Raw genomic sequence first — 23998 nt, forward strand, 5'->3', positions numbered from 1 at the left:
AAGTCAGACTGGTGCATTTTTTTGGGACAGGTGTTATAAAACCTTGTTTCCAGCAACTTGGAAATTTGCCAAATTTTGTCATATGGTTGAAAATATTTGATAAAGGCTCAGCAATTGTGTCTGAAAAGGCTTTAATTAAGTCAACTGGGATGTCCAAGGGACAAATACTTGATTTTCTAAGCTTTAGAATTTTATTTATAACATCAGAGGGAGAAATAAAGGAAAAGGAAGCATTGGGAGGAATAGTTGGACTTGAGCCAGTGAAAGGCGGGAGACTTTGAACGCGGGAAGCAAGGTACAAGTTCAAATCGTTGGCAGTCTTATTAGGGGGTTTAGGGAGATGAAAATCAACCTCAGAATGACCTTTTCCGCATATTTCTTTAATTTTTCTGTACCATTGCTTGGTCTTGTTAGAATATAGATCTTTGACTTTATTATTATAATAATTAGAAGCTGCTTTTCTTAATTTTTTCTTTAGGAACTTCGTTAGACTACTAGCCTCAGTAATACGACCTGCTTTGGAAAAATTGATTTTTTTTCTTATAAGTTTTTAAATATGATATGACATAATGACATCCCTCCATCCAATTTTTAGCATCCCCCTCTACGTATGCTTTAAGTTTCAACTTAAACCGTTCTTAAAATATTGAAGATCCTTATTTTTGATGAGCTTGATGCACATAATGCCTTTTAATTTAGTTTAACATACCTTCCACTTCCTCCAAAGTTTCACCTTAATACCCTTAGCGTTTTCGGATACACTCAGAATCAAACATCTCCCCGTTTCCTATGATTAATCCTGCATTTAAACAATGGGCTAATTGCATAATTTACTATCCTTGAGCCGAGGCAGGGGGGGAGGGTCATGGCATCCCAGGATGTATAGCTATTAAGCCTTTAGACTAGTTTCCAACAAAATGACAATTCCAAAATTTCGACTAGTGTTCAGCAAAAGGAACACCTAAAAAGAGCTGAAATCCGCTTCGCCTGATTTCAGTTGTGGATTTTGCCTTTCTTGAAAGAACTCTTTCCTTCTGTCACCTTCTGCTTTTTTTTGTTTTTTGTTTTTTTCTTTTTCCTTTCAATTTTTTTCCAGTTGATGTTTTGGAATTTCGTGTGTTTACTAGATTGATAGTTAAATATGTATGTTTTATTTCGTGATCATACTACTTTACGGGCCTTGGAGCCTTTGTGGGTTCTCTGATTGTGTTATTAAGTTGAAGATAAATATATTGCATTTTCGTTGAATTTAAATATATCTATACAGTAGAAGGGATAATGGCGAATTACTTTTTGCAGTTGGACTCTCTCATGTTTGGTAATGTTAGTAAGATACACTGATTAAAAAACGGAATAATAGGATTTACTACAAAGCTACAAGGCTATATGGTATCTCTGAAATTTCTGACAATGAAACTTCTTAAAAGGAGAGGAATATTTACTCTAAAGCTAATTCGGATGAGATCGTCAAATACTACAACTACTACTAACAACTCCCCCAGCACCAAGCCCCCCGCGGCCACCACAGTCACGCCCTTTCCTCCTCCATTCACATGTATTTACAGCCTCCCTTTTTACACCCTCCCACGAAGTTCCCATTTTTTTTTAATCTTTTTTTATGAGGTCCTCCTACCCCAGATGGGGACGACCTTCTTTCCGTTTAGCCCTAGACGGTTGGTCGGAAAGAACAATCTTCGGCAATCTGTCATCCTTCATCCGCACAACGTGCCCTAGCCACCTCAACCTTTCTTTCATTATAACCCTAGAGAGCGGTACTGAACCACATTTTTCGTACAGCCCATTGTTTGAAATACGGTCAGTCAGCCTGGTGCCAGAACAATCCTTAAGCAATTTCTCTAGAAAACATCTAGAAAATCTTCATCCACAATCTTCAAAAGGAACACCTAAAAAGAGCTGAAATCCGCTTCGCCTGATTTCAGTTGTGGATTTTGCCTTTCTTGAAAGAACTCTTTCCTTCTGTCACCTTCTGCTTTTTTTTGTTTTTTGTTTTTTTCTTTTTCCTTTCAATTTTTTTCCAGTTGATGTTTTGGAATTTCGTGTGTTTACTAGATTGATAGTTAAATATGTATGTTTTATTTCTTGATCCTCCTACTTTACGGGCCTTGGAGCCTTTGTGGGTTCTCTGATTGTGTTATTAAGTTGAAGATAAATATATTGCATTTTCGTTGAATTTAAATATATCTATACAGTAGAAGGGATAATGGCGAATTACTTTTTGCAGTTGGACTCTCTCATGTTTGGTAATGTTAGTAAGATACACTGATTAAAAAACGGAATAATAGGATTTACTACAAAGCTTCTCTGAAATTTCTGACAATGAAACTTCTTAAAAGGAGAGGAATATTTACTCTAAAGCTAATTCGGATGAGATCGTCAAATACTACAACTACTACTAACAACTCCCCCAGCACCAAGCCCCCCGAGGCCAACACAGTCACGCCCTTTCCTCCTCCATTCAAATGTATTTACAGCCTCCCTTTTTACACCCTCCCACGAAGTGCCCATTTTTTTATAATCTTTTTTTATGAGGTCCTCCTACCCCAGATGGGGACGACCTTCTTTCCGTTTAGCCCTAGACGGTTGGTCGGAAAGAAAAATCTTCGGCAATCTGTCATCCTTCATCCGCACAACGTGCCCTAGCCACCTCAACCTTTCTTTCATTATAACCCTAGAGAGCGGTACTGAACCACATTTTTCGTACAGCCCATTGTTTGAAATACGGTCAGTCAGCCTGGTGCCAGAACAATCCTTAAGCAATTTCTCTAGAAAACATCTAGAAAATCTTCATCCACTTTTCGGAGCACCCATGCTTCAGAGTCATATTTGACCACTGAAATCACTGTAGCTTCTAATACTCTAATCTTGGTTTGCAGACTTATCTTCCTGTTCTTCCAAACTTTTTTTTAACTATAAAAAAACACCCTGAGCCTTAGCTATTCTAATTCTAACATCTTCATTGCTCCCACCATCTTTACTAATAATACTACCAGGGTAATGAAGCTGCCCACCTGATCAATCTTTTCATTATCCAACGTCACTATTTAATCTTCAGTTATTCCTACCCTTAATGACTTAGTCTTCTTATCATTAATTTTAAAACTTATTCTAGCGCCCTGAACTCGCAAAACCTCTAAAGGTTCATTCATTTTGCTCATACTTTCATCTAGGATGCTTAAATCATCAGCATAATATAAGTCCAGGAGGCTTTTTCCTCCCCATTTGATTCTGTGGTCTCCCATTACCTTTCCTGTGCTCCTTAAGACAAAGTCTATCAAAATAATCCATATAAAGGGGGATAGAACACAACCCTGCTTAACCCCTGATTTAATACAAAACTAGCTGCTAACCTCATTTCCTACCTTAACCGCAGCAGTGTTATTCTCATATATAGCACTAATCACTTTGATGTATTTGTCTGGTATACCACACAAGGATAAGACCTTTACTAAAGCTCCTCTACCAACAGAATAGAACGCTTGCTCATAATCTGTAAAACTGAAGACCAAAGGTGTTTGACAACTCAGGCACTTCTCAATTATTAACCTAAGAGTGAAAATTTGGTCGACACATCCTCTACCGTTTCTAAAACCGCACTGTTCTTTTCTTAAAACTTTGTCTACGGCATCTCTTAGTCTAATTAAATAAAAAAAAAACAAGTTTTTTTTAACTGAAAGTAAGGAGCGACATAAAAACTTAAAACGAACAGGAATTATTCCGTATATGAAAGGGGCTGTCCCCTCCTCAACGCCTCGCTCTGTACGCTCTTTACGCCAGTAAGTTTATCGCAGATCATTTCTGGTCTTCATTCTCGGTACGAACAAAAAGCTCCTCCCACTTCTTTCTGCATTAGCGGGTTAGTCTGTTTCCGATTGTTTCCAACAAAGTGCATTATTCGTAATAGGGGGTTTCCACTTGTTTCCGATTAGATCACAGTCTGACTTGTCTACCCATGAAAAGATCTGATTCCGCTTATGTTTCTATCTGCAAAAAGGTTCTCTGGAGCACTCGCACCTTGGTCCGGGTTTTTATAATGGGTGAGATAGGGAAAGATCATACTGGATAATTATATAAACTGTGCTACTAACATAATAACTTCCCGGGAGGTAATTACCCTTCCAAAATTTCAGCTTTAAATTGACCCTTGAGGATACTAGATGATGATCTTTACTTTTAACATCAATAACAACACTCCTATATACCCTAGTATTTTGTACAAATCAAATACAATGTTGACAATTCAAATTCTAGAGGCAAACTGAAGGAAAGCGAAGGAAAACTCGTTTATATACTTGATCAAATATTTACTATGAAAACTCGTTAAATTACTTTTACGGTCTTCATTATTTGCAAGGGCAGCTTGTTTGATTTTTACCATGCTCACTAGTCCCAATTGAATATACAACTTTTTCTGTTTAATTTTGATAACGAACGCTGGCATCAGCAAGAACACTTGTAGAAGCGATGACCAGTCTGAGTGGCTCTGTTCAAACTAACATGGGAATGGAAATAAAAAACCTTTCATCTATAGATGGCTTGGGAAGAGAACTGATAATCTTTTAGGCTTCTTTTGCGGAAATCCTTTTGATAAATAATCTCGTTACAGTTCTCTATTTCTAGAGTCTGATTTTTTTGTTTTTTTATAAATCCGTCCTTGTTTACTTTTATTTTAGCTTAAAACCATTTCTTCTATTTCTTTGTATTTTTTTCTTTTCTTTCTTTTTTTGTTTTTTTTCTTTTATTTATTTTTTTGCTATTTTTCATTTCTTCAATTTCTTTCTTTCCATTTCTTTGTTGTTCTACATAAGCTAGAAACCTGTGGAAGGTAAACAGGAAGGGTGTGCGAAAGCACTGGATGGTTGGCCCCTAACCCCCCATTGCACTTCCTGGCTGAAGGGCCGAGAAACGGAGATCAGTACCACCGGTAGGGACTGTAAGGTCCAATGCCGTATTATTTGCCTTATGGCCTCTTAAATCTGAATTATCAACATCAAAATTAGTTTACCTCCAATTTGTTCTTCTTGACTCATTTTATTCTTCAGAAATTCCACGTCTTCATAATTTCTTCTATAACTAGAAGTGACTCTGTCCATGTTTTGGTTCCCTAGTTGGTTTATTTGTGTTTTCATCTTTTCGATCATTGAGATTCATTTTCCGTCGAAGCGGTCTGTTCACAATGGCGTTTTGTGACCCACTAAGCATTGATAACATCATTAAAATACTACCAATTCTAAAATCAATATTCTTCAACCAATCACTATGTTTTGGGTAAATATTTTGTACAACAAAGGGGATATGGGAGGGGGTGCTTCTTCAAAGAAATTTATTGGACACATTTCATATTTTAGTGGGTAAGCAGTCTTTGTATATTTGCTCTTTTTTGAAAAACCAATTTTCTTTTAATTTTACAGGTAAAGCAAGAATTAAAGTAAGCATAATCACTATTGAGGAATATTTCTTATTGGTTTTGCGGTCAAAATACACCATCATTCTTCAGGGCCTTTTCAGGATTAGATTATCCAACACGGCTGAAATTGTCAAGTTTTAAACCTGGCATTTGCTGGCAAATTCTAGGTTTGCGACCATCACCGGTTAGCTAAAGAATGATCACCAATTGGTGACCAACTCTTTACGCTCTAACAGATCCTTGAACAACAAACACAATCACAATCAAATCATAAAGGGACGGTATTTTTGTTGTGATACGATAAGAAATGTAGAAATCATTTTCATAGTTGTTCCTGTCTTTCATCCAAGAGTGACACCGTCACGTTCAGATCTAGATATGAGCCCTCATAAACATCAGATTTCACTCCCTTGAAAAAATACCCATGGAAGCAAACACATTTCCTTTTAAGACGTGTAACACTATTGTTTTTACGAAGTGGCTTTTAGTTTGCTGTTGTTGTCTTTTTTATTGGGGGGGGGGGATATGAAGCGTGACGCCTGAGAGCAGCACTTATACATCTTCTCAATTTCTTTGAACAATCTTAAACCTCATGCTAAAAATGTCTTTTTTTATGCTCAAGATGGAGGACAGTAATTCTCCAAAAAAAATTTGGCTATTGTGATTCTAAGGGTTGCCGTTTTCATTTCAATCTGACTTCAATCTTGATGGGTTTAAGCTATTTTTCAAAAAATCAACCTATTGTTTTCGTGACAAACTTTCATCATTAAGGTCATCATTAATGATAGATTAATATAAATAAATAAAGAAAAAAAAATTGAGATGGAATGTTTTTTTATTTAAGAATGTTTTGAAAAGATCATACTAGTGAGCAGTATCGTAAATTGGTTGCTGAAAATTTATTTGGAAAAGGCTGACTAAAATTATTTATTATTTAAAAGTTTGTATTTGGTATTACTCTTAGATACTTGGAGTTAAGATAAAATTGTGCGAATAGTTTTCTAACATAGACAGTTATTGGATTAACATCCCACCTATGTGAAAACTCGAGAATATCCAATTTTTTTACCCGCAAGTGACACCCTGTTTTTATCTGGTCAGGCCACACTTAGGGCAAATATTTCTGAGGTATCATGGGTTCACTCTAACCTCACAAAATTGGAAACTGAACCTTTACAAATTGCAGATCATTGATGGTTTGATCTATGGATATCAAAGAGGCCAAAATAGAACCATTTGGAACCCCACAATCTATCGGTCTATCGAAGAATCATTATCCCCCATCAGCATTAATTTATGAGAAAAAACTTCAAAACCAAAGCAAAAGCCAACCTATTACTTCAGTCTGATTTACTTTATTACCTTAGTGAGTGCTTAAGCCTTCATTGTGAGATACATGATATTACATCAAATTGTCAGGATTAATGTTTTGAAAGTAGCTAGGAAAGTTAGTGTTCCACTTTAATAAAAATTAGGCTTCAACTTTCTGTACAAAAATGTTCATAATAAAAAACGAACTAACGAAAAAATATTGAACATCAAGGAAGTTCAGTATTTTCTTGTGTTACTATAGGTGGATTGTTTTCAGTGTTCATCCTAGATTCTACTTCATCGTTTTCTCCTTCAGCCATGTAATTCCACGATTGTTCAGATCCAGATCCAAATATAAGGAAGAATACAGAGTCTGCTGCTAACACACTGCCTGCCATAATAAAGACCGCAGACCACGCTTCAAGGGTTTGCTACAAATGGAAGGTAAAATTAGGATAATAAATAAAAAACAGCAAAAAGAAAAAATACCACACAAGACGAATCGTGGATGTTTTACAGTAGTGAAAATGGGTCCCTCAGAAGCACAATTTTTACCAAACGCAATTAAAAAGAGCGTTTTGTACCAAAGTGTGCAAAATAATAAAAATTTAGAAAAATAAATAAGCATAGCTGAAAAATGAGGATTCAAACAAAACACTAGAAAATTAATAGCCCTGAATTACCCAAAATTAATGACCATTAATCAACTATTTTCACAAGTAAACTAAGTCCCTCTTTCCTAAAGCAAGCCTAACTCTAGTTGTAATGTCTAGCGGAAAATCTGGTGAACGTCTTCACCTCAAAACAAAGTCTGGGATTTTAAATCAAATCGCAAAAATAAATTGAATCAAATTTTAAAAGCTGTGAAAAACATTGCATCAAACGAAGATTACTACTACATATAACTATATCCAAGATATTGAAACCTGAAAACAGTCAGATCCCTGGTGCTTTTACATGGGTCTTGTAGGGATTAAGTATTTGCTGACACATGTAGTATAGTACTAGCAAGTTGAACATGAAAAAGTAAAATTCCTGTAAAAGTTGCATCATACAAGTATACAGTATACAAGTTGTATACAAGATGTATACAAGTTGTAGATGTAGATGTAGATGTAGATGTTACAGTGTAAAGTCGTAGGTTTAAACCGTCAGGTCTTCAATTCAAATCAATATGGAGCTTCCAATAGACAGGGGCGGATCCGTGATGTTTTCAGGGGGGAGGGGGGGGGGCGAAATAGGTTGATCCGATAAAAAAAAATTATGAGGGGGGCGCAAAATAGGTTGATCCGATAAATTGGCGTTAGGAGCAAGTTTAAGTAACGCAAACTTTGGTTAATTAAGTAAATTACCCTACTTTAGACTACGCTAGGGGGGGGCACCCCCCTCGCCCCCTTCTGGATCCACCACTGCCAACAGCAGTATATTGGCACAGAATAAAGTAAAAGTAGCATAGACTACTTTATGATTTTACGTGTTTTTTTTTATATTTTATTTTTTAAAATTATTTTATATTAATATAAAGATTATATTAATAATTTGTATAATATTTATACTAATAATTATTTTTTATATTATTTTATATTTTTAATATTTTTATTTTTTTTATTAAGTTTTGGAAATATTAGATTTCATTTCATATTTCCATTAGGAACTACGAACATTTCATTTCAAAATTCTTCTTTATTTAGCTATATTATTCTATCATTTTGGAAATAGAGTTTTTGGAAAAATTAAACACTTGTTTATTTGTAGTTTATGTGGGACAAATACACATTTGGGTATCTGTAATGTAGCGTTTGTAACACAATAAATTATCTATTATAAACTATACAAATTCATTGCAAAAAATTTTCGAAACTATCTGTTATAAATTAGACAAAATCTTTGCAAACCCAATTTAAACTATAATAAAAGCCTTCGACCAGGAGTACATTGCGAGGTTGGATGAGGAATCATCCGATCCTTCTCGTGTTTTTCCTCCAGGTTTCTCCAGATACCCATTTTGAGGTGGGTCGACTCTTGGCTGAGCTCAGAGTCATACCGCTGACCCCTTTTCCAAACCTAATTACCTAAAAACCTAATTACCTAAAAACCTAATGACACCAGGAATCAAACCCCCGTCCTCAAAGACAAAGAATTTCAAGTCTAATCTTAGGTGATAAACCGCCATAAAATACTAGAAACGTACAGATACAAAATTCTAATAATTTCTATTGACATTCTTGAAGATCGTCGTTTAAATCTACAAATATAAATTTTCTGGGCAACGGCAAGAAATTTAATTTTTATTTTATTATTTAAAATGGTATGCTAGATTTGTCGCAGGGGAGTAATTTGTAGTTAGGCTTGTTCTTCGGATATCTAAAAGCAAACACTCGCACTTTTAACTACGGACTAAAAACCAAAAATCCTAATGAAAAAATGTTGCAAACGACTAAAGTAAAACCAGACTTACATTTTCATCTGTCATGAATCCTACCACGACTGGACCCAACCAGGAGACAAGCATTGATACACCATTTGTTATTCCAAACAGAGTCCCTAGGGAAAAAATGTTTTGATAAAAACAGGCAAATGGACATAGCTACTAATACTCAATTTGGTTGAGGTGTCAACCACTTATGGGGTGGGAGAAAAATGTATCATTCTCCATTAAAAATGGGATATACAATAGTTTTTGAGTAATTTTAGGAGCCAATGAGATGTGTATCGGAGAAAAGTCCAATACCCCCACGTAAAATAGTAAAATAGTCAAGACCCTTCGTGAAATAGATAAGGTACGATGCAAAATTTTTGATCCTATAAAAAAATTGCTAAAAGAAGCAAAAAAAAATCCGTGCTTAGTGTTAATATGTAGTCTACCTAACAGGCTACACAAAAGAATAAAACAGGAAAGGCTTTAAGTAGCTGCTGATGCTACTTAAAAAAGAAAAAAACAAAAAACAGATGAAAAGAAGAAAAAGCAATGTAGACATTCCAGAGTCAAAAATAGGTAGCATATTACAGAAAAATAAATATATAAAATTCAACCAATATATGATTACAAATAGATGCTTGCTAATTTTTAAAATTTCAGACAAAACAGGAGATAGAACTAACATGTGACCACACAAAGATAAAAAAACAAATAGAAATCATCTGTAAACAAAAACAAGAAAAAAAAATATATGTGAGAGCATTTTAGAAAGAGCAAGTGCAAAAAATGTTCGAATAAAAAAAAATGCTTTAGCAATAATGATATTTTTTTTAATATTTCAAATTAATCAGAGATAAATAAACTAAGTTAAAGAGTTGACTAAACCTATTCATTTTGCGAATTTATTAGATATTTAAAAGTAATTAAATTTTGCATGAGTATTAAATTTGTATCTAGGGACTTTTAGACACGCAAATCAGCTAACCATACAAAATTAATTAATTAATTAATAATATCAATAAAAGGATTTTCTTAACTTATACATGTTTTTAATTGAACATTAATTCCAAGAGGAAAAAACAGTCAAATAATATTATTTCCCTGTCAAAGAGCAGTGAAAATTTAAGAAAGAATTTCAATCGTTTTTAAAGTTTTTCCTAAAGTATCAATGACAGATAAGCAGCAAGTTAGCCGCTTGAATTGGTTAAATAGAAAGTTGCATAGTCCAGTATGCTTCAAGAAACTAGAAAAGGTTTGGAGTTCAGTTTCTAATGAAAGTGAGCTTCTTATTTACGCAGTTTGAACAGTTACGCAGTTTGATCTAGTAGAGATTGAATTTACAAAAAGGAGTGTAGAAAAAACAAATAAGACAAATAGCGTCGTCAAGTTTATTAAACTCATTTTTTTAAATTTATTTTTGCAATTCAAGGTGTTGAAACTTACGAAACGATGATACTGCACAAAGAACTTGATAACTTGAAAACAATTGAAAGAAAACTTTATAAAAAACCGTAGTTTTCCTCAGGTATTTCTCGAAATGGGTCCGAGAGTTAAATTTTTTTTAGCCCCGGCACTTTAAAGAAGTAACACTTCAGGTTCAAAAGTAGCCCGCTTGTAAAGTTCTGATAAAAAAATAAGCTTAGGTCTAAAAGACAAAAATAAATGATTGATGGAGACCAAATTACCTGAGAAACTGGGTGCTATATCAATATGGTTAATGAGCCAGCCACCGTAATTTCCAGCTTCAACAACTTGTGATAACATCAACATTGCAATAATTAATTGAATGTTACATCCAGCGCCTGCCATTACAAAGAGGCATAGTGCTGGTCCTAAATGACCTAAAAAGAAAATAGGTTTCAAGATTTTTTGACGTAAAAAAAACTTCACTCTATGAAGTAACGGATCCAGTTTCCTAATGCTTCAAATTTATAAATACATTTCTAATCTCAAACCCATTGATGGGTGTCATGTAAATTACAAGACACCAACCCCCCCCCAAAAAAACAACAAACTAGGCCATAGCTATATACCCGGCCTTAAGAAAAACACATGTATTGAAAAGTACAATAGCTAGTAATACCTACGAAAAGTAAACCGTCTTTGAGCAAAAAGAAAAAAAAATTAAGCTTTCTTCCGCATTCTGAGGAAAGTTCTAAAACTAGAACTAATAGTAAGGCTATAGAACAAATTTTCTACATTTTTATATGGGGGAGGGGGAAAAACAGTACTAGCCTCTTGCATCAGAGCTAACCTTGACGGGGAGCTTTGGCGAAATTTTTCATGGGAAGGATACCCAAGACAAGCCAAAATTGTATTTTTAGATTATAGGGAAATTGGACAGACCAGTTGGTGAGATGAGGAATTTCCCTCCCTCATGCCCACAATCCTGTAAAAACAATACCCTAAGCGAAAATCAATATTCAACCAACGTTTGATACCAAATCAATAAACTTGAAATTTAAACTAAGTAATATCAACAGAATTACCAATTAGAGTCCATATCTTTCTTATTGCGACGGTGGACAGCCATTTCCTTTTTTTGCATAAATCAGCAAATGGGCACAATATCAAAGTTGAGATCCATGATAAGAAATATGGTAGAGCCAGGATGACAGCATTCTAAAACATGAAATTATGTAAGCAAAGGACGAAATAAAAAGCAAGGGCTTTATTGTTGTTTTCGGATTTAATTTTGGCAAAATATAAATAGACTTTTGCGCTGAAAAAGGTTTTAATTAAATTCTTTTTATGAGCAGGAATAATCAGCTCCAGGCAGATCTCCTGTCGAGGTTTAAAAAAGCTCGGCATTAACTGATTTGTCAACACAAATTTGTGTTTTGAAACTCATCCTACTTGTGTTCAAGACTTTCAACCGTCAAGGGTCTGTAATTTTATTCATCAGTCAATTTTTGAAAAATACTAAGGGTTCTAAGAAGTGAAAACAAGTTTCTTGTTTTCTACATAAAATCTTATCGTCGTTTCTTATGAGGAGAAGCAAAAAGCTTATAATCTATTTTAAAAGCAGTATTTTCTTTCTTTAATCCGTGAAATATTTCATAATTCTTTTGTCTTAGGTTGAATTTGAACCTAAGTAAAACAAAATAAGTATTGCGCTCACTCATAGTGTAAAACTTTACTTGTAAATTTAGTAAAACAAGCCAGGTATAGTTTAGTATTGAATTGAAATCATATAAAAACTAGGTTTCATAAAAGAATCGAAATGTTCTTTTCATTTTTAATCTCGGGAATTATTTGAGACATCCCTTATTCTTTAACTGTTTCTTCTCAGTTTTCACCTTAAAGCCTTATGAAAGGCAGATGGGCTTGGAGTAGAAACGGATGAGCTAATTTGGCACTAATTGCAAGAATTTTTGATAACTAACAGCTTAACCGAAAATACAATTGGGTTTACAATAAGTTACCCCCCCTTAAATTATAATTTTATGTGCTTCAGGATTATTTTTATCATTTCAATCTATTCTGGGGTATAAGCTCTTTGAAAGAATTACTGTAGGAGTCTAGTCATTGTCTATCCTGGAGACTCTTTCAAGTCACATAAACTAGTATGTAATAATAATACTAGAAGGCATTCAACCCCAAAACTCAGAAAATTACCTCTGAACACCTCATAATTAAGAATTATGTAGAATTGTACTTTTAAATCTTGTTATGGAAAATTTTACATATATTCACTTGAAGAAAGACCACTTGAAAAAAGGTATTTTTTTGGTCGTCCCCTATGCATATTTTATGCTAATTAAAAATATATCCCGAATACAATACGTTTTATACAATGCATGGTGTCATTACAATGCTATAATGTGTGTTTTGAATGTAACTTCGTTCACATACAGTTTTTTTTTACAGTTAAGGCTCTAAAGTATAGTCAGTCATAGGCTGCGCGTCCTGCCCACGACCCACCAAGATATTGTCATGCTCTACCTGTTGGGTCTGTACCCGACATTGGGAATCGTGGATATAGACCCATCGAGTCAAAACCAGATTTGCTGTGAAGCATTTGGAGAAGATAATCACTTTTGAAGTAAAAAATCTGGAAATACACAGTGAAAGGTTAACTAGAAGGATATCCCTAGTTGTGACCAATAGTAGTACTTAAGTATATCCCTCCCATCTGCGTATATCCCAATTACTTTCTTCCTGAACTCTGCTAAAGCGGTTATATCATAAATAAAACAAAGCGACTTGAACACCTGCCACTCATTTCCGTTTTATGTAGAGCAGTAGAGAAGAAAATAGAAAAAACTTACACTTTTGATGTCAAAGCCAAAGATAGTCTTTAGGTATACTGGCAGGTCCACTAGAAGGATGAGGAATCCCCAATTGTGACCAATATTAGCTATCAAAATTGAATAAAATGGCATCGACGTCAGAATGGACTTCCATGGTATAGGCAAAGCCTAAAAGTAATATTTTACTTCAGTTTTTGAGATTATTGGCCATACTGTCAATAATTTTATGAAAAACGTTTGAAAGTAGGTTTAAATATTTTTTCCACTGAATATTAGAAGCAAATAATTTCGAACTGTAAGTAATTAAACCAAAAAAGCACTAAATGAGATAATTTAACTTGAAAAGTATCGATTGTATAAACTGTTAATAAGCATGTTTCGAAAATTGTAAGGCGTTCAGTTTTTAATTATATTATCATTTATTTTTAATTTATCGTTGATTGATTTTAATGCCATGTTTTAATTTTAAACACAGCACATTTTTACTTGCAATCTCATCCGGATGCACTGCTGATGATTTTATGCTCATATAATTTTTGTGTTTTTTACTGCTCCAAAAGTGGCATTTCAAGTTATAATGTTTAACTTTGTTGACGGGGGTAAGTCGGATAAACATTACCCCTTGGAGACGGTCCCCTACAAAGTCTGTCTTTGTGTGTATAAACAAATGAATGTGATCTCTTATGCTAAATTTGTAATTTGTAATATAGGCTGTGCTATGTTTGTGATTTGTCATTTTTGCTATGCTATGCTTACAATTTGTCATTTTATTTTAAGATGCTATACTATGCATACCTATTTAATGGGCGTCTATAGACATGTTTCACTTAGGGTAAGAGTTAAGATTTCTAAGATTTTGAAAGTAAAGAAGATCTAACAAAAAGTAGACGATTTAAAATGTTTTGCAAACAATAGGGTCTTCCTAGTATTGATCCCTTATTAAATTTTGGATGTCCCGTCATATCTGGAATGAAACCACAGTCTGTAGCTCCATCTGGCTATGTCCTCATTGTGTGGGATGAATATTTTTTGCTGAAACTGTCGAAATATCCCTTTTACAGATGGCTCTTTTGGGACTATCACAGGTAAAATTATGGTCACTTCTGTTTTGTTGTGTTTTGATTGGTTGTTTGTTTTGTTTGAGATGACATACGTGATTTTAGTCTTTTTGCTTTCGAAATAAAGTATAACTGCCCAAAATGAACTACCATCTCAGCAATAAAACAGAGGTTTCTCGCCCTCATCTGATTCATTGGTTCTTCTTTTCCATGGGGAATTTCCATAAGAATTGGTTCAAATCCTTACGCGAAAATTCCAGTTAAAAATGAGTTTATAAATAAGGATTTATTATCTTTCTTTTTACAATATTTTGCTTTTCATTTTCTATATTTTTTATGAAATATAAAGTTTAAGATTTTAAAAGACACTTTACCTTGTTTGACACGTGTGCATCTTTTGCAATTTCTGTTTTTATATATTTTTTCTCCTTTTCACTTATTCTTGGATGTTCTTCAGGATTGTCATGAACTAAAAACAGCCAGAACACAGCCCAAACGACACCAAAACAGCCTTCAACATAAAACACGGCTTCCCAGCCAATATTCTCAATAATTAAACCGGTTAGCAGAAGACCTGAAACCGTACCAAGCTCAGCACCTATAAAAAGAATAATTTCAAAGCCTACGGTAAAAAAAAATAATCGACAAAGCCCAATTATGACAAAGCTTACGGTAACAAGAACAACTAATTGACAAAGTCCAAATTTGCCACAGAAAAAAGAACAATTAGTGACATCTAGCACTGTCCAGCAAAACCATAACTTAAGTTACAAAATCTTAAATGAAAAGTACTAATCAAGTTTATCTTATTCATTTTTTTGTTTTCATTCCATTGATCTAAACAGACCGAATTTTGCCAAAGGGTGTTGGGGATATAACCCTGTAGTTGTATATGGGGCTGAACCTTTTGGCTTGGCAGTGCGAGTCCTAGGAAAAAAAAGAAGTGGTTTTGTATCATGATTTTGAATATGTAAAGATAATAAATTAAGTTCAAAAATAAATTCAAAGCTACCCATCAAATGTTCAGAGCCTTGAGAAGGGATATCATTGCTAAGTTTTCAAGCACCTCTCTACAATGCGGAATTTAAGGGTTATTTCGACAAAATAGTGAAGGTGTGTTTATTTTTCTTGCTCTTTTTTATGCGGGAATAATGGCATAAAACCAATGGTCTTAGAAAGTTGTTGAATTTTAATTAAATTTTAATTTAGCTATTTCAACTTTATTAAAAGTTCTAGTGCTAATTAAACGTAATAAAAATAATGATCTACTGCTGGTATTAAATAACATTTTATGCCACATAACAGCAATCTCGGCACAAAGTCATCGAGTGATAACTCTTTTTCAGTAACTTTTGTGCTTTTATGACAATATGCACAGGCCACTGCTTTTATATTAGTTAATCTTTACTGTTTATAGTGTCCAGTGTCTAGCGAGCTTTACGATAAAGTGGGTTTTAGAGCATCAGGTAGTAATATCTTAGACACATAAAACATCATATTAATTCATTTTAATTCAGATAAAGATAAAAAGAATCAAATTGGTTTCAGTTGTTAGCTTTAATTACACGTTAAAGATGATTACTTTCTAAAACGTATAACTAAAGACATATCCGCAGAAATTTATGGAAGTAGCACAAAGTCTAAAACAGGTAAAAAAAACAACAAATTTTAAGAAATTACATTTGTCTAAGATATTTTAGGTACGATAAAGAAAAAATCTAGATGACTAAAGGGCATGAGGTCAGGAGAGAAGGGTCCATGACGAACATGCTAATGAGAGAGTACAGTTTTTCTAATTTAGAGGACATATAATTACCTCCATAAACCAGGGCGGAAATGGTGCTGCGCTTATTAGGTGGGATCCATTTTGCAATCATTGGGTGCATAGACGGAAATGATGGACCCTGTAAAAATAAATAAGTTCCTTTAGGGATGAAAATGAAGATCCAGCATACGATGACGTGCGTCCATCTAAGCAGTTATTTGATTTTTTAGCTTATTAATTGTGTTTCATTGTCCGGAATAATTATTATAATGGATTTAACATGGATTATAGTTGTGGGACTAACGCGCATTTCCCCTAACTGCCAAAAGATTTGCTTCTGATAAAACTATCAAAATCGGTTTTTTAATTCTGAAATGCCAACGCTGATGATGGTAAGAATGATTTTTAACAAAAATTTTATAATATATAACAAAATATTCAAATTTATAACAAAAACAAAAATATAGCTATATATAAAGATAACAAATATATAGCAATCTATAACCAAAATTTTCAATACAAAGGTAAACGAAATGTGAGGTATGTGGTCATTAGCTACATAGCAAAAAATTTCTATTTAATTATTAAATAAGAGAGAGGTTGAGTCAAAGCTCTCTCCCTAAAACCTGTCTCGCTGCCTTGCTACGAATTACCTTTACAACAGACAACCTGCATTCAACTTGACGCTTTTGAATATGTATTGTTATGAAGAGTGAATATGATTATTTGGATTTTCTTCTTAGTTTGCCAGTGGAATTCAATATACATTGAATTGAAGGTTTCTTGCAATCCCACGGACAAAAAAAAACATTCGGGTAAACACTAATAAATCAGCATACACGTGAGCTCCACAGTTGAAAATGAAGTCCATTACCTTGCTAAATATAATTAGTAAGTGTTTATAAAACCTAGCAAATCATTAATAAGTAATAACGTGACAATCGGGGAATGGTTTCATTTCAATAATTTTACAATTAAGGTCGCATTAAGTGTAAGTTAAGGTGCTTTAAGGTCATTTAAGGTCAGCAGGTTTTTGGATGCTAACAAAAGGCATTATATCTGAAGCTTAAAGGTAAACAAGTATTTCTTATAATATATGTTACAATTGTCAGGTATATATACTTTGTTAAGTATATCCAATTCTGTCTCGCGGCTTGATCTAAAACTTTTGGAAGCGGTTGTTTGCTTTGTTGTTTGTTGTAAAAGGTGGGGGGATGATACAGGGAATATTCTTTTCATGGATCACAGAAAACTGTTTTCTGTGATTCTCACAAAAAAATATACCCAAAGAGTTGCTTTAGCTAGTCTCTAATAATCGAGTAATATTCTGGAATGGCTCTGAAATAATGGCTCTGAATTAACTTAATTTGGTGTCTTTAAACTCCCAAGACATACTAAAATGTGATTATACTTCTTGGCTAAACATAAAATAGTTCATTTAAACTAAACTAAAGTAGAAATATTTTAACTTCACCGACTCAAAAAAACAAAAATGCCTATATACAAATTTTTAATGTTTTTTGCATTCCCCCCCCCTTTTTATGCTTAAATTCTATACTTAATATTCTTATTGAACAAATTGACAATATTTTTAAACAAATTGACATCATAACCCTTTGTCAATCAATTGCAATCTGATTTGCCGTTTGAATCCAGCCTGCCTGATTCTTGATTTAAACCAGCAGACAAGGATACAGATTCAAGGTTTTTTTGGCAGATCTAAATTTTATTTTGGTATTTTATTTGGTAAGCTGAAAAAGAAGTCCCAAAAGTTTAGTTATATTTAGGATTTCGACAAAGGAGATCGAAGCCCTTTCCCTGCGTTTTCGTCTGTTAGGGTTAAAAATACTTCCTAAGAATATAACAACACCTACCAGGGCAATCCCCATCAAAATTCGAATAAACACAACATATTGCCATCCAAGGTAGGCTGCAGGAGGCACAAGTACGGTCAGAACTGATGTTAACAGCATCGAACCCGTAAGAAGGTACTTTGTACCAACCACTTCTGCTAATCTACCACCCGGAATATTGGTTGTAACATAACCCCAGAGAAAACTGGTGCTGATTAATGCTTGAATTGGCTGACTCCATACAAAAGGACCATCTTCATTTTTATCTGAAAAAAAAAAAAATATTTCGACTTTTGACTGGTTCAAATTTGTCTGTTTTGTGCAGTGGTTTCACAAATTGTTGGCTCCTGAGAGAGTTTGGTTTGGTGCAATTTCAAACCACTAGTTTGTGAGAGTTCTAGAAATATAGGGAAATATCAAAAGACAGATATCTGAGACTGTTGGAGACTGTAGATGCCGGTCCTGAGTGGCGACATTTTTAAATAGATTTTTTAATGTGTCTTTTTTTCACTTTTGGCTAATTGATGGCTTTAAACACAATCATACAGTCAAATAATGAATGTTCATCTTGCATCATTTGTGTTTCGTGTCAATATAGTGTAGCCTATTGATTTTTTCACTGTCATAATCGTTCCTTCGGGTATTAAAAAATGTTTTTTTTTTAAACTGGAAGTAAGGAGCGACATTAAAACTTAAGACGAACAGAAATTATTCCGTATGAAAGGGGCTATCCGCTCCTCAACGCCTCTCTCTTTAAGCTAACTTTCTTTGAATTTGGCTCACCGTACATGAATAATTAAAACGAAATTTGCATATTAATTTTCCTTTTTTTGGCTAAATGGCTTTCTCGAACTTTTGTTCTGACGTAACTTACGAATTAACTTATGTAACGAACTTCTATATTCGTATGTTTTTATTACGTATAATAGGGAGTTCGCCCCCTAGTTCCAAAGTTTGAATTGTGTTCGAATCACAAACCCCTGAATCACAAAGGCCGGTTAGTTAGAATGGATAGCTCTTTTGAAAGTACCGAAAAACTCTAGCGTAAAGAGCAGGGTATTGAATTGGGGGCGAACCTCCTCATATACTTAATAATTTCTGTTCGTTTTAAGTTTTAATGTCGCTCCTTACTTTCAGTTGAAAAGGACTTGTTTTTTCATTTAATTTCGGATCGTTTTTTAAATAATGCTTTTGAAATCTGGCGCCCCCTTCATAGAAATATCCCTTCCGCCAAAGAAACATCCTCTATGGAAAGATCTTCCCCTGTAACCGCTACTCCAACGCTCCCCCTCCCCACCAGAAAAAAATACCTCCTAAAAATGGCAGTAAACTTCCCAATAACCAATACTATATGTAAACAATGGGTAAAGTTTATAACTTGCAGCCCTTCTCCCGAAAGCTGTGGGGGCTTAAATCATCTTCAAAGAAATATTTACTACATTTTCAACTATACAAAATGGTTATCTCAAAATTTTGGTTTTGTGACTTCAGAAAAAAAATGATTTTGAGAGGGGGCCAAGTTGCCCTCCAATTTTTTTGGTCACTTTTAATTTCTGTTTGGATGAGCCCTCTCATGATATTCTAGGACTACTGGTTCGATACAATCACTCCTGGAAAAAAAATGCATCCGTGATCTTTCTTCTGGCAAAAAATACAAAATTCCACAAATACAAAAAATACAAATTTACAGATAGGAGCTTCAAACTTCTATAGTAGGGTTCTCTGAGACGCTAAATCTGATGGTATGAGTTTCATTATATTTCTATGACTTTTAGGGGGTTGTTTTCCCCTTTTTTCGAAAATAAGGCAAATCTTCTCAGGCGCATAACTTTTGATTGGTAAGATGAAACTTATATATTTGAAATCATTATAAAAATCCGATTCTTTTGATGTATCTTTTGATGTATTGGTATCAAAATTTCGTTTCTTAGAGTTTCGGTTACTATTGAGCCGGGTCGCTCCTTACATACAGTTCGTTATCACGAGCTGTTTGAAAGAACGTCTTTATTGGGCCGAATCTGTCTTTAAAATTATTCTATTACTAAAATACCAATTATTCGAACTTATATTTGATTTTTGATGGTTTTATAGCCCCGTTCAGGCTTAAATCCCAGACTTTACAAAATATTTTATTTATGCGTACCCTCAAAAAAAAATTTCCAAGTCATCATTTCCACTTTTCAAGTCGAATTTTCTGAACAAAATTGTTAAAGTTATTATGTAGTTATTAAGTAGAAGTTATTAAGTTATTAAGTAAGTTATTAAGAAATTTATTAAGTAGTTATTATGAAAATTGTAAAATTGTTAAACCTTTTTTCAATCTCTCTCTCCCTCCCCCGTGTGAGAGATATTTCAAAAAATGATTGTCAGATGAATTTATTCTGGAAGGATGAAAGTGTTAGTTTATTAATATTAAACTAGAAGTAGAAAAACTATTTTGACGAATATTCAGAATTTTACGAAATTATTCTGAACTCAAATTTTGACTCGAAAAGTTTTCTTTGTCTTCCTTGCAGCATTTTAGCAATTCCGGAGAAATATTAATTGATAAGGCTTACCAGTAAAATTTTCGGACTGAACTTCGCATTGTATCGCTCCAGGTTTAGTAGTGTTATCTATGATTGGTACGTTGTGGTTTACAGCTGTATAATTTACCATTGCCACAATGGCAAGATTGATACTATTCCTCACCAAAAAAATATTGATATAGCCAAGAAAGGCCATGAATGCCATGACGTACCTAGCTGGTAGGTAACCTTAAAAAGAAAATATTTAAAATCATGAATATAAATTTTGTCACAAAGAAAACTATCCATAATAAGAAACTGACGTTGTGCATATCTGTTACCGGGAATGTCCGAACCACAAAAGACACTTTTTTTTGGTTGTCTTTAGATAACCACAAAAGACACTTTGATATTTAAAAGACTTAGTTGGAATTACTCCTGTTCGCTATGTTTTGTTGATTAACTTGGCAATTTATTCTAATTTCCATTCGTTATGGGTCTCATTCCTTCATTGGTGGAAACTATTCTTTGTTTTAAATTTAGATTATTACATAAATATATTTCTTCTAATCTTGTTTAATGAAGCTTAAGCAAGCGATATGTTCTGTTAAATATTAATGTTTTGTTTTAATTTGTTTTGTTTAACTGCTTCTGTTTTAAAACAAATTCTTTTTAAAAAGATTTATTAAGAAAAGTTTATTGTTTAAAAAGTAAAAAAGGGATAGACGCACAGACAGACCCGATGGAATATTAATACAAGAATATACAGATATACTATTCTCCTTTTGTCAAAAGGTTTTTTAATGACTTTCAATTTGGAAAAAGTTTGAATTGATTCATATATGCTTTAGTTGAATCTTTTCTTTTTATTGGTTAATAAATGGAAAATTTATATCATACATTACGTAAATATTTATCGACGTATTAGCTTATTTTTGTAATGTGTTCAGCCTGAGGAATTTATATGTTATTGTGGTACCGATTAATACCCAGGGTTCCAATTCTTGTTTATTGTCTTTTTGTTTATTTTCTATCTGTAACGAGACAAGCCCATGGCTTACTCCGTATCTTGTTGAAAATAAAATAACAATAAAATAATAAACAAATATCAGTTCTTTTTGAGAAGCAAGGTTCTTGCTTGCTATTTACATATTGGACAAAATCCTGCAGCAAATTCTGGTAATATCTACAGCCCACGTCTTTTTATTTAGTTCAATATCCCACTTAATATCTATTAAAGGTTGACAAACCCCTACTTTTGAATATTCCCCCTCCAGCCCTTTTAGAAAATTTTATAAATTGTCTACTAACTAATAGACCAGATAGGGTACTAAAATATCGTAAAGAGGTGTTTATTCACCTACTTCAAAGCTCTTGATCATATTTAGGTATTTTTTGTAAATTTGTCTGATATTGTTTTGTGAAGTGTCAAGTGGCTCAAAAATTGAAAATTTTGGTTGTTCCTTATTTGAAAGGATGGAAAAGCATAAACAGATGCTATTACAATCTCTATGGTGAGAGACCATAGCTGGAGGCCTACAACTCCCCAACTTACATTTCCCTTCTATAAATATAACAATTATTTTCTCCAGAAATTAACTTTAACCACCCCCATTTCTAAAGGTGGAAATAGGTACCCTGAACTGTATTTATTCAATGAATTTTCCCTTATTTTGACAAACTGTTAAATCAGTTGGAAGAAGAGAGTGATCCACAGAAAATTTTGGGGCATGCATACAACTCAGGCATGTATTTGCTTATTAGGAGGGAGTGAGTGAAAGCTCACTTCCGACGCAAATAAATTTTATATTTGGACTCAGGATGAAATTTTGATTCTAAATGTATTTTTCTACCTATCTCATTCATGAGTTAATCGGAATATTTACCAAACTTTCACAGGATCTATGTATTCCCATCTCGATATTGTCTTTTAGATTAAATATTCTGAATATGAATATATGAAAAAAGAGGTAAATTATGACTGAACGACGCCAAAAATTTATTATTTTGGGATCTTAAGGCAAGCCCATGGAATGTTGCACGAAAAGCAAATTGTGTTTTTTAATATATTTGACATTTATTCTAATGCGTACTTCAAATTTCTACTCAAAGAATTAAAGTTTCAACAGTAAAAAACAATGAGAGCTTGTTTTAGGAAATATTTGCCAGTAGTAGCAATCAAATTCATTGTTCGCTATATATTGCTGGTACCATGGGTGTAGGGAGGGGGGCATCTGCCCCCCTCCTAGACCTTCAAATTTACATTAGATATGGCTGAAAAAGCAGATGGTTGGAAAAGCAGTTGATAAAAGGCCCTCCATCACACTCTCGACTGCCCCCCCCCGAGACAATATGCTGCCTACTCCCATGGCTGGTACGTCTTGTCAGAAGTATATTTCAGCAGGATATTTTATGGCAAACCAAATGGAAGGGAATTTATGGTATTCTAACTTGAACGTAACAGAATTAAGTATGATTAGTGTCACTGAAAGATCAGCTGTAATTAAAGGAAACATAAATTAATTTTAATTTGCTAAATAAACCTTATCATTTTACCACCTAGACAAAACCCTTTACGCAAAGGCTGGGGGGCGTAAACCCAAAACCACAGTTATTTGACATTTGGACTATTTTGAGCAAAACGACTATCTCAAAATTTCGATCCGGCACATTCGAGGAAAAGAGGCCGTGGGTGGGGGGGGGGGTCTAGTTGCCCTTCATAAAGCCTGATATGGTCCTGAGACATTACTCACAACCCTTGTGCCAAGGTCGGGGGATTGTTTTAATCCTGAAGGCATTGTTAAATGAGCTTTGGACTATTTTGAAAAAAAAAACTGACAATAAAAGTGAACAAAACCCACTTGTTTTAAAATCCATTATTCTATCGTTCTTTTTATAAACACGCACTAGTGTAAGGCAAACTGATGAATATGACCGGGTTAGAATCGTTCAAACTTTATATTTAGTAGATATAATTAGCAATTACTGACATTTAAATATTTAGTGCTTATAATTTACTAAGAACAGAACATAATTAACATGTGACTGCATAAACAATAAGGTCAGGAGTTCCCAAGTGGTTTCGTTTAAAGCTTTCTTGAGTTGATTAAGAAGGTCATTGAGTTTAATAATAGATTGTTAATAAATAATATTTAATTTGCTGATGACGGTTCTAAGATACATACCCCAAGAGTTCATTTAGAAAAATATCACTGTCTCAAAATAATTCCTCATTGGTTTTACCTGTTTTATTCCCCTCTACGGGTAATTGCTTCATGTTGCCCCTGGAATATTCCAAAACAGTTGCCCCTGGAATACTCCCCCACTTGTAAAATTTAGCAGTCAAAGGAAAATTTAGGAAAAGAATAAAGACAAGAGGGGATTTTGGAATATTCTACTTATATTCT

General features: G+C 33.8%; 1 protein-coding gene across 1 annotated transcript; it reads right to left on the reverse strand.

The window, feature by feature from the left end:
• Window positions 1-6885: 6885 nt before the first annotated feature.
• LOC148943146 (putative inorganic phosphate cotransporter) lies at window positions 6886-23501 on the reverse strand. The gene is made up of 10 exons (XM_089102210.1): window positions 23453-23501; window positions 20643-20840; window positions 18106-18350; window positions 16283-16370; window positions 14841-15064; window positions 13427-13576; window positions 11645-11777; window positions 10841-10996; window positions 9195-9280; window positions 6886-7167 (listed from the first exon to the last, which is right to left on the reverse strand). The coding sequence occupies exons 1-10, from the start codon at window positions 23466-23468 to the stop codon at window positions 6964-6966; spliced, it is 1500 nt and encodes a 499-aa protein (XP_088958336.1). The 5' UTR covers window positions 23469-23501; the 3' UTR covers window positions 6886-6963.
• Between the last annotated feature and the right edge of the window lie 497 nt (window positions 23502-23998).

The sequence above is a fragment of the Artemia sp. Qi Xiang Cuo genome, chromosome 16 (assembly GCF_049724085.1).
Source record: "Artemia sp. Qi Xiang Cuo chromosome 16, ASM4972408v1, whole genome shotgun sequence".
NCBI classification, from domain to species: domain Eukaryota; kingdom Metazoa; phylum Arthropoda; class Branchiopoda; order Anostraca; family Artemiidae; genus Artemia; species Artemia sp. Qi Xiang Cuo.

Coding starts and splice junctions, on each gene's coding strand:
- LOC148943146 (XM_089102210.1), bottom strand. Junction 15,065..16,282: donor TTCCGCCCTGGTTTATGGAG/GTAATTATATGT, acceptor TTCTTTTTATAG/GTGCTGAGCTTGGTACGGTT. Junction 11,778..13,426: donor TTGGCTTTGACATCAAAAGT/GTAAGTTTTTTC, acceptor TTCATGTTTTAG/AATGCTGTCATCCTGGCTCT.